Below are 17619 nucleotides of genomic sequence, written 5' to 3'. Positions count from 1 at the left end.
GGACCCTTCTCCAGAGCCGTCAATATCTCACGCTCTGGCTCTGTGCAAAGTACATCTGTCACCTTCTCCTGAAGCTTCCACGTGTGGACGAGGTGATCGCTCGCGTTCTCCTACCCAACGGCTTCCTGCTAACAATGACCTCATTCGCCTTCCTGTAACCTTGGCGTCCTGTAACCTCCAACCCTTTATTTCTGCCTACAGGAACCTGCCGGTTGCAAGTTTTGATCTTCCGGGCACCAGCGCTACTACCACCAGGAGTGCAAAAGGACGAGCATTGCCATCGCCTCGCCTTTCTGGACACTTCTCCTGATTGTTGTTCGCGATTATCGTAAGATCTGATGGATCGTAGGTCATCATGATCCGAACGCTCTTCTTCTGGAAGGAGTTCATTCTCTTGAGCTTTGTGCTCACGAGGCCTCTGGTCTCAACACTTTCCTTGGAGGTGTTCCTCTTCACGAGGAGAAGCCTCGCGATCGCGCTCTACATGATCACGAGCACAGTTTAGACCTAGGTCCAGACGCTCGTGTTCTAGATCTCTACTATATAGAACATGAAAACAGTGCTCGCAAGGACGACGCTCCCATTCACGAGGGCGGCGCTCAGGCTCACGAGGATACCGTTTACGAGAACGACGTTCAGGCTCACGAGGATACCGTTCACGAGAACGACGTTCACGTTCCCGTCCTAAGCAGTTACGACGCTCACGTTCCCGTCCTAAGCAGTTACGACGCTCACACTGTTCGCGAACGAGATCTAGATGCTCCCGTTCATGATCGCAAACTGCGCATTTACAATCGAGGTCTACTCCAGCAATAGCAGAGTTCCTTGTTTATTTGTGTGAGGAATTATGCCTTTCAGCCTCTGCAGTTAAAGGCTATCACTCAGCCTTAAGCCTAGCCCTTAGACTTAATGGAATGGACATTTCCTCATCGCTAGAACTTTCCTTACTAATACGGAGTTATGAACTTACCTGTCCTCAGACTGAAGTGAGACCTCCCCCATGGAATGTGGTTCGAGTTCTCAGGTCTGTAAAGAGCAATAGATCGCCACCTCACTTGGAAGACGGTGTTCCTTCTGGCTTTAGCTTCGGCCAAGCGAGTTAGTGAACTTCAAGGTCTCTCGTATGACATCACCCATTCAAGGGGATGATGGGGAGAGGCAAGTTCGGCTCCGTCCCTGAGTTTGTAGCCAAGACTCAGAATGAGGGAGTAGCAGATCCCCGATTCAACTCCTTCCGGATTTTAAGTCTCCACTCTAACTGATGACCCTGATCATCTCTTACTCTGCCCAGTGAGGAGTTTAAGGCTGTACCTCAAGAGAACAGCTGCAGCCCGTCCCCGTGTGTCTGCACTTTTCATCGGCACAGGAAGGAGCAAGAGGAGGGTCACTAAGAATACCATCTCTGCCTGGATTCACAAGGTCATAGACCATGCCCTGAATCTGGACCCTCCTCCTTCATGTTGCCACAGAGCCCACGATGTCAGCCTTCAAAAGAAACTTCTCGGTGATGCAGGTTCTACAGGCTGGGGTGTGGAAACGTCAAAACACGTTCACAGCCCACTACATGCAAGACGTGACCCACAGGAGGCTCGATATGTTCTCCATCGGCCCTGTGGTGGCTGCAGGACAGCTGGTATAATACCCCAAGCTCCTTATTGGACAAGTAGCAGAAGGTAAAGGGCACTGTTACCAGGTTTTAGTGTGTATGAATGAAAAGGTTTGACTGGCTCTTATTCTTTTCTTCATCCTCCCCTCTCTTGGGGAAAGCAGCATCCTAGGTTTTCAGCATTAGCTGACCTCAAAAGCTAATACTGTTGCATCCCTATATCCTGGCGAGGTGTTATTGGGAAAGTTCTGGTAACAACAGTTTTTCTACAAAGACTGAATAACTTTTACCTGGACAGCCACTCTTCTAAACATCTCAACACACAGCTTACGTAGGCAGCGAACCATGCGTAGCAAGGTTTAGTGAGGTGCAGGGACTCCTTATTTTTGGTACAAACCTATTCAAAATAAGGAGCCCCCAGGTAAAGCCAAAAGCCAGTTTGGCAGGGACATCCACCTTCTTAATGGGTGAGTCACCCCTAGTAAATAGCGTAGGTTTATATTCCAGTTACGGAACAAATGACAAATTCTGAGATAATTTGTATTTTTCCGAACAATGCAAACCCTTAGCTATTTATACAAACTTACCTGCCAACCCTATCCCCCTTGAAGTCCTACCTCCAAGCAAAGTGAGCTATATCACTGGTGTGTAAGCGGGAGTGGTAGCAAGCTACCCCCTTATCCCCGCTAACTAGCGGAATTGGTAGTTAACCCTCGCCAAATTTTAATGGCTCGTCCTTTCATATTCGCTAAAAGTAATAACTCCTAATAAATAGCTAAAGGTTTGTATCGTTAGGAAAAAATAATAAAATATCTTTGAATCCTGTCATATTGATGGGTTTATTTGGAAAGACTACGTTTTTGAAAATTTGGTGTTTAGAAAATTTTTCTACTAGTAACTCCCAAATTCATAAATGACTAGAGGGGCACTCAGTAAAATACAGACCTCCACTGCGGCAGCTTATTTCTTGACCTTGACCTGTGACCTGAACATGTATCAATTGGAGTGGATTTTCATACTCAAATATGAACCAAGCTAGAAGTCTCTGTAACAACGATGTCCAATTTTGAGACTGATTACGTGAATTGGAAATTTTGCATGACCGTGATGTACGTTGACTTACCAAAATTTAATAATTTACATCTCTTTACTTAGCAGTTAATCCTCACAAGTTTCATTACTCTACAATTAGAATTGTGGTCAGGAAGCTGTTCACAAACAAACACACAAGCAGTGGCGAAAACATAACATCCTTTGAACTTCGTTGGCGGAAGTAATCAGTATTGAAGATACAGTGAGTGTAGGCAGTACATAATGAATGTCAAGCAAGTACCTGTATATTAATAAGTCCTTTTATTTGTGTTCTTAATTCTTTGTGTAATAAAATATCTCTTTTTCAGCACCTGAAGTTATTGACAATGAGAAGTATACATTTTCTCCAGATTGGTTTAGTTTTGGTTGTCTCATTTATGAAATGATTGAAGGTCAGGCACCATTCAGAGCTCGAAAAGAAAAGGTACAGTATATTTTATCAATAGTTATGTTTCGTACATATATTTTTTCTGATATTTGTAATTTGTTCCTACACTAATGCAAACCTTTCATCTTTTAAATTGGAGTATGATTTCAGCCTTAGCTGGATAGATATGGAATTGTTCTTGAGATACCTATGTTTACCAACAGATTTATTAATAGTTTTCTCTTATCAATGAGAATGCATATATCCAATGAAAGTGAGATTGTACTCTCGCAAGTGAAGAAAGCAATGTGGCAGGTTTATGTCAAAGTTTGCCATTGATCCCCACTTTTTGTTTGCCTTACAGGGTCCATGACTGTTCACAGTAATCTCCTTGTGACAGACACCAGTCAGTGCCACCTCTGCAGGGTGGGGGTGGGGGTGGGGTTGGCTGGTTTGCAAAGAAGAAAAGATTGTAGAAGGATTCTTTGCAGTCAACTTCGGAAGCTCTGAAGTTGATGTCTGAGAAGCTTTATAGCTCTTTCTTCTCACACTTAGTCTTTTGGAAAAAGGTGGGAGAGACGTATCACTCTCGGAGTGTTCTTCAGAAAAGACTTGAATACTCTATCACCTCCCACTAGTGACAGCAATACTCTTTTTCCTCTTGCTGACTGTTCATGTATAACATTGCAGACTGGCGATGACATTAGTGACTGACTTGATGTGGTTGTAGCCTGCCTAGGATGTCACTGGTACTCTATTGGTGGAGAAGTTATAGGAGGCCTTGGTGACCACCAGGACTGTAAAGGAGACTTGTTTGCTGATGTTTCTGACTCCCGTGGCTGTGTCTGAAGACGTGTATCTGGTGATTATTTCCCGTTCGGTTCTTGTTGCTCATAAAGATGCTTCCTCCATAGGTGCATTATTGGTCGCTCAGACCTTGACCCTGAAGAATTATGTTTAGTTCAAGAAGCATGCTTGCTCTTCCTCTGATTTGGTGCTGCTACATATAAGAAGTAGTAGTAGTAGTTTAGGGAGATCAATCACAAGAAGTCTGGTAAGGCTTCCTACAATCTCTTCTCTCGTTTAAAAAAAAAAAAAAAAAAAAGGGTGCTCTCTCAGCTACCAATCCTACCAGAAAAAGTACTTCCAGCCAAGATAAAGGTGCCTCGACTTCAACTACTGGTGCTGTGTCCCATACTGGACTGAATATGCACACTGGCCATAGGGTTGTAAAGGGCAGTACCCTTCTCTCCTGGGTGGTTGAGGACCACTTGTCTTGCTTCCCCGAGATACTGCTATGTGGAAGCGGGTTTAGTTTCATTGTGATATTCCATCTCATATATGCAAGCTAGAATGGTGGTGAAGGAAACCATTGATTGATGTCCTTGCTTATACGAGCAACGCGACATTGCTTTGCATATGCATGATCATTCTCGTGGCTCATGGGTCGAGAGAGAAGCTCCCATATGTACTCAATGTCGTGAGAGGGATCCCCTTACCACTCCTCACTTTTAAGCAGGAAAGTTCCCAAACTTATAAAATGCACAGCAGCTTCTGTACTAGTTGTAAACAAATGCAAAGGAAAGTGAATAATATACCTGTTCATCCTCTGTACAGGAATATGAGGACCAAAACAGAAATACCCTGTATGTGATGAAACATATTCTTTTAAAATCTTACGTAACCTTATTGCTGAAAAAATACCATTTGAGTGCCACAAGACATAAATAATGTTGGATGAAAGCTACAGTACATACTCTCAGCACCATATGACATAATTTATTTGCAGTAATTAGCAGTTACAGTGGAAAGGTGATTCAATCAGCCATATGTTAATGGATGTTCTAAAGTTACTCTTAAAAAAAAGAAAAAAAAAAGGTGTGGTACCTTGAGGGCCAAATCATTTGGCGAAGGGTTGGGACAGAAAGAATTAAGTAAGTTCTGATGTTGCTTTTTTCTTCCAAGTTTTTTTATTATTATTATTATTATTATTATTATTATTATTATAATTTTTATAATTATTATTATTATTATTATCATCATCATCATAAGGTAAGCTACAACCCCAGTTGAAAAAGTAGGATGCTATAAGCCCAAGGGCACCAACAGGGAGAAATAGCCCATTGAGGAAAGGAAATAATAAAATAAATAAACCGTATGAAAAGTAATGAATAATTAAAATAATATATTTTGAGAACAGTAACAACATTAAAACATATCTTTCATATATAAACTATAAAAAGAGATTTATGTCAGCCTGTTCAACATAACATTTGCTGTAAGTTTGAACTTTTGAAGTTCTACCGATTGAACTACCTGATTAGGAAGATCATTCTACATCTTGGTCATAGCTGGAATAGATTTCTAGAATACTGGGTAGTATTGAGCCTCATGATGGAAAAGGCCTGACTATTAGAATTAACTGCATACCTAGCATTACAAACAGAGTGGTGCTCTCTGGGAAGATCTGAATTTAGAGGATGCTCAGAATTATGAAAAATCTTATGGAACATGCATAATGAATTAATTGAATGATGGTGCCAGAGATTAATATCTAGATCAGTAGTAAGAATTTTAATAGCCAGTAAGTTCCTGACCAACAAATTAAGAGGAGAATCAGCAGCTGAAGACCAGACCAGGGAGCAATACTCAAAACAAGGTAGAATGAAAGAATTAAAACACTTCAGAATCACCAAAAATCTTAAGACTTTCTCAATAAGCCATTTTTTGTGCAGTTGAAGAAGGCACAGGGACATCTACTTCTCCAAGACGATTTGTACATTTAGTTTTCCCTTTTTGTTTACGATAGAAGAATTGGAAGACCCAAGCCCACATAGCTGAGGGCTATGAAGTGTGAAATAGATGATGAGTGAAGAAGTATTTATTTAAAATCTCAAGATAGAGAAGACTGGTGAAATCTAACCGAGGCCCTTTGCGTCAGTAGGCGTAGTAGGAGATGATGATTTGGATAGAAATGTTAAATTGTTATTTCAGTTACAAAGAAAGGCTGATAATTCTAGTTTACATTTAGTATTTACGCCTTCTATATTAGGTAACTAAATTTGTCTGGATTTCAATTGATTTTGCTGCCTTGAATCCAACATTACTGCTGAAAAACAAACATTGTGCAATGCATGGTTTGCAAGATGGTTTATTAAAGTAATGCTGTTGGGGGTAACAAAGTAAGAAGGGTTCTTGATAAATTGATTATAAGTTATTTGGCATCCTGACATCGAAGGTGAAATGCTTGACATTGCAGACTGTAATAGAGATTATTTCTAATATTATAGAAGATTTGCAAACAACTTGGTCACCAGGATGAAGGCCTCATCTCGATGTGGTCAAGAATCCGTAGTAAGAGTATTTTGTTGTTGTTCAGGTTATTGGATTGGTAAGGGATCCTAATCAATTTGAGGAAATCACTTTTGGTGCTGACTCAGAAGATTCTATATTTGGGAATGATAATAGCAAGTTTCTTAACAGATTTTTCTGTTGAAGGTTATTGTTCAGTTCTTTCTCCTTTTGTTGCAAAAGTTCAAAATGTTGAGGCCTATGTCAGTTCAGATGTGGACGAGACTGATTGGGACCATGGCTTTCTTAAAGAAATTCTAGACCATTAGATGTCTGAAAGTAAAGTTTGTTCAATTTCATATCGGTCTACATTACAACAGACTACCTGTTCTAGACAATCTCAATTTTAATGATGAAGGACCAACTTCTATTGCTAAGTTGTTGATGGTGATTGCGAATGGCGATCTCCGGGAGTTTCTTTGAATATGAAAAACCTAGACCTTCTTTGTTTGCAGATGCTTCACTGGAAGGTTGGGGAGTAACTAGATCACAGGTGTCATCTCTGCATATCAATTTCCAAGACCCTTTAGTAATATTTAAACTTCAGGAACAAGAACTACTGACGGTAGTAGTGTTTTTCGGACAATATAATGTCATTATCCTACATTTGAAACCAAGGGAGTATAAGTTCACCTTCCCTGTGCTGTTAACTTTGAGTGAATTTGAGAAGAAAAAGAAGTATCTTTTAAGGTAGGCTTTAGGGGAGCATAAGATGATGTGATGATTTTATATTTTTTTTTTAGGCCAAAAGTTATTTTAAGACTTATGAGTCTACTACAGTAATTCACTTCTATGGAAGGGAATTAATGCTTATTATCAGATAGGTTTTTGGTCCACTGAGAGCCGTTCAGTTTAATCTGGACAAAACTATGTACATTAGAATTGGTGTCCCTAGTTTATGCAATGGAATTTTAGTTCTAAATCATCCTTTGTCCAAAAATGCAATGTCATTTCTAGTTAAAAGTTTGGTCAAAGAAACTTGTAGAGATTTAGATCCAAATCTAATAAAAGCTTAAATCTCTTATTTAGAGGCATCTCAATGTCATACCAAGTCTGTGTTTGCTAAACATGGTCTTGAAGCATCCTGGTTTACTTGTCAAGATTGCTTGGCTATAGGTCCTACTTGTGGCAGCTGGCCATGGTATATTACCTTTTGTGAGTTCGGTTGATTTATCATTTTCTTATTAAAAAATTACAGTTTTAATAACAGTAATCTCTCACCATATCATAGTTCATCTATTGCAACCTCTTTACATTGCAGATATTTTTTATTTGTTATGTAATAGCATCATCTCTCCTCGTGTGCATCTTCCGTTTCAGTCCTTTTTGTGTAGAATTATGTAGTGATATAAAAAACTGTACATATCCAGTGTGCTTACAATTTTTCAGCATATAATGTTATACATAAATTTTGTTACCCCCCACATGCTAAACAATCAATGGCTCAAAGAGTTGCACCATACTTCAGACTTACTGCATAGAACTTCATACGTAAACTGTTAGTGGTGTTGTATTGATACTTTTTCTTCTAATTTTCAATGTGATTGTGTATTCATTGTATGTTAGTGTTATTTTTATATTAAGTACTGTATACAAAATAATGTGCGTTACAGTAGTAATGTAAATATAGGCTTTGTGTGCAGTGAGTTTCAATGGTGCAAGTCAACTTGCTGAAAACATGGGTCACTTACAATTGTTACCTAAACTAATTGAGCTGTATTGTAGTGATACTACTTTGCATATATTACAGTAATATACACTACAGCATCAACTAGTATTGTTTGATAGGAATGACAGTGTTTTGTTGTTACAGTATGTATAAGTGTGGCAATGGCTCATATATGTATGTAATACAGGCTTGTGCATGTACTGTACACATACTGAAATATGTTCATTCATTAACACAATACTTATACTGTGATAAAAACCAAGTAAAAACAATATTAGGCAGTACAGTGGATTACTTAGTATGTTAGTCGATTGCACATAGGCAAAGGGTGATGAGTTGGTAGGTTAGGGCAGCAAGTATTCACAGATTCTCACTTTTCGCCTGTCTGTTACCTAACCCCATGAATAAGGAGGGCTGACTGCATGGAAAACAAAACTTGGAAAGTGTAGGGAAGTGGCATATTTAGACCAGCTGATTTCATACATAGCACACCATTGACTGGTAGAGGAAAGGACCAATCAGAATATGCCTTTCAAAATCATTAGTACTGATTGGGTGTATGACAGCAGTCAGTACACCACATTATCCAGGTGGCTTTTGTACATATGCATGCAACATCTCTCTACAGTAAATCATAAAGTGTGTGTGTGTGTGTGTGTTTTTATTTTTTTTTTTTATTCATTTATTTATTGCTTTTGAACCCTGCGATACTGGCCAAAAGTCCTCCATCTACTAAGGCTTCTGGAAGTAAACTTAAGTGCCATAGGAAGATGCTTACTACATTTGAGAAGATGGAATTCCTCCTCATACCTGAGTATGGGAGATGCTATGCAAATGTAGGTTGCCATTACAGCATCAATGAATCTGTCGTTCGCTATATCAAGAAGGACGACAGCAAATGTCACTTTTAACAAGACGTCAAAAAAGCGGGTTAACTTCCCGCAATAAGGCTATCATCAGGATGGAGTTCACATTAGCCTTTTGGATGAGGGACTATAAAGAAGAGAAGAACATTGCACTGAATACCAACATCATATGCAAGAAGGCCAGGCACCTCTACAGCAAGTTTACAGATGACAGTGATGATGACCTTGACCCTGGGTGATTTATGTCATTTCCAACTAAACCAACTAAATTTCATACCAGTAAAGGTTGGTTTGATATTTTTCAAAGTTCCACCAATGTGTGTCCTTACTTGAGGAAGCAGCCTGTGGTGACAGACCAGCTGCTGATGAATATATGAATGGGAATAGGTAATGTCAGCAACTGCCGATCCTCCCCAGTTAAAAAGAAGAGATAGGTGCTCCATTAGCGGAAATAGAAGTTATTTAGTTAGGTGAATGTAGAAGATATTGCATTACCTTACAAAGTGCCTGCTGAAGTAGTCTCATCATTGTCATAGTCTACAATGTTCAGTACTGCACAGCTGATCATCATCACCACTAATAAATTTTTAGTATGTGTATTCACTGGTGAGCATTCTGATTTTGGTTGAAAAATTGTTCAAGATTTGAAAATTTATAAATCTTAAATTTACAAAGACGATAAAGAATATGAAAATATATAATTATTGAAAAAATATACAGTAAAATATTGTATCTACTTTGCAGTTTATCACCTATTGTGGGGAGGTTGGAACGTAACACCTGCAATAGCCGAGGGGTTACTGTATGTCGTTATGGGGTGCTATAGATACTTGCCAGAAGTTCATATATATGTCCACCCTCCTTCCCACTGACTTGAGGGGTCAAGGGGATAGGGAATAGTTTTGACTTCGAGGCTGAAATAACAGCCTCTGTCATACCACTGCTATGCTTCTGGCCATTGATAGCTACTGATTCTTATTACTGCACAGTAATTGTTCAGTGGCTACTTTCCACTGGGTAAGGGTTGAAGACTCTAGCTAAGGTAAGCAGCTCATCTAGGAGGACACTAAAAAATCAAACCATTGTCCTCCAGTCTTTGACAGTGCCATAGCCTATGTACCATGGTCTTCCACTGTTTTCTTAGTTTTTTGCTTGAGAGTACACTCAGGCACACTGTTCTATCTGTTACCCCATTTCCTTTCCTCACTGGGTTCTTTTACCTGTTGGAGCCCTTGGGCTTATAGCATCCTGCTTCTCCAACTAGGGTTGTGACTTAGCTGCTAGTAATAATAATAATAAAGACATGTCTAATGAAAGGATAGAAAATGGGAAAGAAGAATTTTTCTCAATTCTAGAGGTAAATGATAAACTGAACTTAAGAGAAGCAGTGTGAATATAGAAATAACAATTTTATTTTTCCCATGGGAAAGAAATTTAGTTCTGAAAATGAAGGCACATGAAAGTAATGTTATTGAAATTTATAATTGGTCCATCAATCGACCTTAGAATATTTGAAACTTGTTTAGAGTCTCCTTTATTTTCAGTTTACTTGAACGATAAAATTTTAAGGAGTTGTAATTTATTGATAAAATAAAGATATGATTTTACAAAGAACAAACCTTTTTCTGAACTTTTTGAAAACTTAATGTTGCTAACTAAGTGGTTTATTTCAAATTATTTAACTAAGATGATAGTTGCTTAATAATCAGTATTTATTTTTCCTGTAGGTCAAGCGTGAAGAAGTGGATAGACGGGTAAAAGAACAGCCTGAGACATACTCACAAAAGTTCTCAGAGGAAGCTAAATTAATATGTCAGTTGGTAAGTGTTTTATGGTATATAGTTTTGTACAAGAGACATTGCAGTCATAATGGTTGAATTCTATGTGCTTTCTATATCCATTGTTTCCAAGGGGATAGAGGCATAAATCTTAAAACACTTATATAGGTTGTAGCATTGAAATTGTTGTTTTTTCATTTTTTTTCTGTGAGATTATGCCAATATGAAAGGCTAAGATAATTTAAATCTTTGTAGAGTATAGTAACCTATCTGTTACCACTTAAAAGGGTCCAAGAAGAGTACAGAAAACTGTTGATATTGTGGTTAACCAAATAGTTCTATGGTAGGATACCCACACAATCCTATTTTAACCATATAAATCACTAAGTATGCCCTTTCTATCAGACATGAGGTAAATAAAACATATAAATAAGAACTATAATAATACGGCAGAACACTTTAGTGAGGTCAACGTAGAATGGAATACTTTTGTGAGGTCATGCATAGGAGATATAAAGGGAATAATTTGATTGATATACCTGAAGCTGAAGAAGACCTTGATGTGCCCAAGAAGGAATTCAGTGTGTTTGAAGTCGAAGCTATCGTTAAAAAACTAGAGATGGAAAGCCCCGGGATACGATGGAATAAGTTCTGAGATGATATTGGCCGAAAATTAAGTAACTAGTAGAATACTTACAAGATTATCTTTTAGAATGGTACGTGAAGAGGTGGAACCTGATGAATGGAAGCTAGGAGTGTTGGTGAAAAGGGCAAAAAAAGGAGATCTGACTGATTGCAATAATTACAGACATCATACTTGCGTCATGTGTCATGAAAATATATAGTATACTCATTCTAAAGAGACTAGAGATGAAGATTGATGAAAAACTGAGAGATAAACCAGCAGGATATTGAAAAAGTAGAAGTTGTACTGACCAAATTTTCATTTTAAGTCATGTGGTACAGGAATGTGTAGAATATAGAAATCCACTTTTGATGGCATTTGTGGACTATGAAAAAGCCTTTGGTAGTGTGCACTGGCCAAGTTTGTGGAGAGTTCTGCGTTATTATGAAGTTCCTCTTGAATATGTAAATTTGTTTAAGTCTGTTCATTAGAATATAAAATGCAAAGTTCATGTTAGCGGAGTCTTATCAAATAAATTTCTAGTGAACGGTGGAGTACCCTGGGAATGTGTTGTCACCTATGTTGTTTATCCTCCTCATGGATTTTCTAATGTATAGAATAGTGAGTGGTATGACAGTGAAACCATATCCAACAGATTTTGTAGATTTGAGAAGAATATTGAGAGTTAAAGGCAAGACAGGGTTAGAAATTAAACTGTAAGAGAGATTACTTGAGTGACATATGTGGATGAGATCATGATGAGGGGCAGATGGAGACGGGTTTGAGCATGCTCTTTGCACTTCCTAAGAGAGATTAATTCATTAGACTTTCAACTGGGCTCCTCAAGGCAGTAGAAGAGTTGGAAGACCTGGCCAGACCTACATGGCTGAGGACTATGAAGCCTGAAGTAGGAATTGACAAGTGGAGAAGTATTGATTTAAAAGCTCAAGATAGAGACTACTGGCAAAATATAATTGAGGCCCTTTGTGTCAATAGGCGGGGGAGTAGATGATGATGATGATGATAGAACAGTAGGGGATGGTAGAGAAGTATCGGACTGGATTGGTAACAGGAAATTAGTTGACCTAGAGTGTGCTGATGATGCTGTCCTTATTAGCAGAATACCACAAGACTTGGAATATGCAATGGAAGATAGATTATCATTGGAAGGAGAAGGGGTTAATGAGGTCGAGTCATTTCAATATTTAGGAACTATGATCACGAATGCAGGATCTTCAGAATATGAGTTTATTGAAAGATTGAAAAAAGCAAATCAGGCAATGGCTAGGTTAAGTAAAATATGGAAATAAAATTACCTGAAATTACAAATTACATGTAAAAATCAAGCTATATATCAATTTAGTGAGATCGGTGTTACTTTATGGACATGAGTCGTGGTATAACAATGAAACAATATCCAAAAGATTTTGTAGATTTGGAAACAAAGCCCTCAGAAGAATATTGGAGTTAGATGGCAGGACAGGATTAGAAATTAAACTGTAAGAGAGATTACCCAAGTTCCTTATGTGGATGAGATCATGATTTAGGGGTAGATGGATATGGTATGGGCATGCTCTTTGCACTCCCCAAGAGAGATTAGTTCACCAAACTCTTATCTGAGCTCCACAAGGTACTTGAAGAGTTGGAAGACCCAGGCCTACATGGCTGAGGACTATGAAACGTAGAGTAGGAGATGATGAATGTAGAAGTATTAATTTAAAAGCTCAAGATGTAGACGGTTGGTGAAATCTAACCAAGTCCATTTGCGTCAGTAGGCGTAGGAGGAGATGATGATGAGAAATTATACAATAAACAAAGAGTTTTTACTAATTCTGTATACCTATGATATACTTCAACTGGAAATGTCTCACTTGAGGCCTTCATTGAGAGGTTCAAAGTGCATATCCATGGTAACATAAGTACATATTATATGAGCATAATCCTTGAAAATAACAGTTCAAAATATTAAATCAGATAATGAAAACTAAAACAAGCTACTGTATGTGTATTGTGCTGTCTAAATGTCACCATATAATGGAGAAGAGACCAAAGATAAGCTCAAAAGTGTAAAGAATTGCGCAAGAATTTACTAGAATTAATTTCTTTTGGCCTTGCTATTGATAGTCATACTTTACATATTGATAAAGATTACCTTAGCATAATTTATCTAGCCCTGAATCCTAATTGCTGCTCATTTTTAAAACCAATTTGGCAACCCTGCTACCTCCTTTTCTGACCCCCTCTTGGTAATACTGTCAGCTGAACTGTGAGTTCTCTCGTCTCTCTTGTCAGTTGTAAACGAGCAGGCGGTCTATAAATAGCTAGCCGCCCTGTTGAATTTCCAATTATCTTCTTTGTGTTATTTTGTATTTGCTCATGAATTCATTTGTTCATTGGGGTTGTTGGTTGTTGTTAGACCAGTTGCCAGTGTTTGTAATGTTTTATAACTTCCTTGTTTGGATTTTCATTCATTTTTCTTTTTTACTCGGCGCAATTTTCATTGAGTTCAAGATTCTTTGGTAACTTGCCCTCTCTAACCATGTAAGGATTTATTCTTTTTGAGGTATTTGTCTGATCTGTAAGGAGTATGATCTTTGTGAGATTTGCGCTTGTTACAGAGAATGATTTATATGACTGACAATTGCACAATTACAGAGGTAAGGTCAATTTTTTTCCCGTTATGACTGGTTAATTGTTTTCCCGTTATGCCTGGTGTGTTCATGGCTGAGACTAAGATAACATCAAAGCCTTTTCAATGTAAGAGGACAGTTAATGAGCTCTTAACTTTTGAAAAGGAAAGACCTTGTTTAATGAGTATATCCTTGTTTTGTGTGCTGTGAACTCTGGTTTTTTGTCCTTGGGCATTTGTGATTCAGTTTGTCATGGTCTCTCTGGCCCCTGCCATAATCGATAATTACACTTGTGGAATCAGGAGATTTAGTCAAGCTTTAGTTCATATTGGCTAGTTGAGAACAAATTTGAGTCGCTACAGCAAAATTTGGATAAAGATATGCTGGTAAATTAAATAGTTGACAGAGAAATTAGAAATTATTTGCTGGCTGATTACATAGATATAGTCAGTTATTGAATACCCACTTCTAAATCTTGCTTGCTCTCTTGGTTACTTGAAGTCTAGCTTTCTATTCAGCTTAATATGGTCTTTATAAATGTTTTATATATTAGAGAGAGTAAACCTATAGTGCAGTAATTTTTTAGGTCTTGTGTCTCCCTTTTTTGTGAATTAGTATAATGATAGTTTTTCCAAGCTGTCGGTATACTGTACAGTAGAGGATTCTCGCAGACATTTTGTGTAAAGTTCAGTTAGTTTTACTATTATGAAATCTCGTCCATCTGTTATTAAATCAAATTGTTAGGTCATCCTCTGCTGCTTTGCCTCTTTTCATGCCTTTTTGTACATTCTTTACTTCTACTGTTGATGTTTGGTATCTGTTTAGGTGTATCAGTATTTCCATGGGCAGAGTTATTTCTTATATCACTATTGTAGAGCATTGCATAAAAATCCTCTCCTATTTTTACCACTCCATCCTTTTTGTTATATAATATTTCCATTTTCATCCTTTAAAGGGAACATATGTTGGTACCCTGTTCCAGGTCTTCTTTTTATCAGTTTCTTATTACTTCCTTTCTTTAGCGTTTCCTCTAGCTTGGTCTGATTTTGTCTACGAATGTCTTGGGCTTTATAAGTTTTTTATTTTTTTGACAGTTTTGCTAATCCTATTTCATCTCTTGGATTTTACCATCATGACCAGATTTTTTTTTTATTAGATTTGTGGCCTTTTCTGATAGTTTTCCTTTATCTTGTTTAGAAACTTTTTCACCTATCTGTTGTGCTGAATTCAAAACAAAATTTGTGAATTATTGCTCACTTCTCTTTTACTGGCTTCCATTTCATCATGCAGCGGGCAGTATCTATTTTGTATTGCTAAACTTAGTGTGTGTGTATAAATATATATATATATATATATATATATATATATATATATATATATATATATATATTATATATACTGTATATAAATGTGTATATATATATATATATATATATATATATATATATATATATATATATATATATATATATATATATATATATATATATATATATATATATATATATATATATATATATATATATATATATATATATATATATATATATATATATATATATATATATATATATATATATATATATATATATATATATATATATATATATATATATATATATATATATATATATATATATATATATATATATATATATATATGTATATATATATATATATATATATATATATATATATATATATATATATATATATATATATATATATATATATATATATATATATATATATATATATATATATATATATATATATATGTATGTATGTATGTATGTATGTATGTATGTATATACATACATACAGTATATACAGAGTACCTGGCAGAGCAGAGGCTAATAGAAAAGTATTTTCCCTCCCAGTTATGTGTTTTCAATCTTATAAGTGTAAATTTTTACTCTGTTTGAAGTCAGTGCAATTATTGAGTGATTTATAATGACAAGTACAATATATCTTTCTGAAGAGATATAATAGTGAAGTATTATTTTTATTGTTAATTGTTGTGAACTGAATCATATTTTCACCTTATTATTTTTGTTTTCCAGTTGTTAAAGAAAAGTGTTCGTGAGAGATTAGGTTGTTCAAGAGGTCGGCATGGGGCAATAGATGTAAAAAGTCAGGACTTCTATAAAAACATAAACTGGAAAAGACTGGAAGCTGGAATATGTGAACCTACATTTGTTCCAGATGTAAGTTTATCCTTTTATTGTGTATTTAAATTTTTTATCAAGTTTTATTTAATAGTCATTGTTTAAGCTTTATTACCTTCATGATTCATGTTAATAGTAAATTGTAGATACAAAATATTTAACACAAATTATTTTTAATTTCGTATTCAATCCATGTTTATTCCTATGCGGATACAAACTTCTGAGTCATTGAAGGGAACCGTCCGAATGTCTTGTATTTTTTTATCTTATTATTCAAAATACATAATTTCCACGTGTATTCTAGATATATATAATACTTTCGTCATACAAGAATTTCAAATTATTTGAGCAAAAACTTTTAGATTTTAGTAAAAAATTTTAGATTTTATTGAAAATCATACCATAAAAACTCCTTTATAAACCAAATAATTCAGTGAGGCAGAATTTTTAGTTTCCCTTTTCTTTTTTTTCATGAACTTTTTTTATTTTTCTTGTCTAGACGCTAAATGTCGTGAGTCAAAAAAAAAGGAAATTCTGTCTCGGAATTATGGTATTTTTATGCCATTTTCCTATGATATCTTTCGCTCTAAAATTGAACAATGAATTACCGAGTAACTGCTTCCAATAATGGAATAAATAAATCAGAATAACATTATTATGATAACCATACTTTGTTATTCTCATTGTTCATTCCTACATCAAGGCTACCTAAATGAGTTTTTTAAACTCTTAGTGTACTAATACATATATGTGTAGGGGTGGCATAAGTTGCCAGCTCCCTTTCATTGTTGTTAGAGTTTTAGTTAGGAAGTTCCAGCTTTGTACTCTTCATGTTTCCCTCACTTCTTGGTTCTTTTTTTGTTGCGGTGTGCTTACTTGTTGTTCTATTTTTAACCTTAGGTATCTTTGGCTTTGCTTTAAAGTCCCCGAAGACATTGTAGAAACACAAGGCACACATGAACCACAAGTAAACAAACGCACATGTGTCATGCCTCTCAGACGTCTTTAGAGTTACTAGCTCCAACTTTGTTTTCTGGTAGTTCTAGTTCTCCTATTCCCTCCCAATACCTTCCATCCCTGCCAGACATACAAGATTTTGAAACGTTTGAAAAAATTGCTCTATGCAAAAATAAATACGCAAAGACGATCCTGACAAACTGTCATGCATAAGACGCAGTTAGGATGACGTCATCATTTACAGAACGCTTTATCGTCATTATTTGTAAAAATAATTTGCTGAAACTTCTGGAGAGCATGTACAACATGTTTCTTCATATGTAGAAACAGTGATTTTTTCAAATTGTCTTGTTATCCACCATAGCGGCCGGTCCCCTTAAATGGGGTATTTCTAAAGTCAATTTTCCACTACCAGACAAAAAAAGAAAAACCGGGTCCAATTGTAACCAGTACACAGGAGCAATGGGAGATTTCCCCCTTACCGAGGTACCCTTGTTGAAGAATCTATTT

At 36.4% G+C, this 17619-nt stretch overlaps 1 protein-coding gene across 3 annotated transcripts in view; it reads left to right on the top strand.

Moving 5' to 3' along the window:
• The window catches only part of Gprk2 (G protein-coupled receptor kinase 2), a 180357-nt gene that overhangs the window by 103774 nt on the left and 58964 nt on the right, over positions 1–17619 (top strand). For all 3 annotated transcript variants that reach the window (XM_068370488.1, XM_068370489.1, XM_068370486.1), the window contains exons 9-11: positions 3007–3122; positions 10679–10771; positions 16048–16191. In XM_068370488.1, the coding sequence (XP_068226589.1) occupies positions 3007–3122; positions 10679–10771; positions 16048–16191 (353 nt within the window). The remainder of the gene's footprint in view (positions 1–3006; positions 3123–10678; positions 10772–16047; positions 16192–17619) is intronic.

Source organism: Palaemon carinicauda, chromosome 3 (assembly GCF_036898095.1).
Source record: "Palaemon carinicauda isolate YSFRI2023 chromosome 3, ASM3689809v2, whole genome shotgun sequence".
Lineage (NCBI taxonomy): Eukaryota > Metazoa > Arthropoda > Malacostraca > Decapoda > Palaemonidae > Palaemon > Palaemon carinicauda.
The sequence above is the reverse complement of the archived record's forward strand: the minus strand, read 5'-3'. Positions and strand labels throughout refer to the sequence as shown.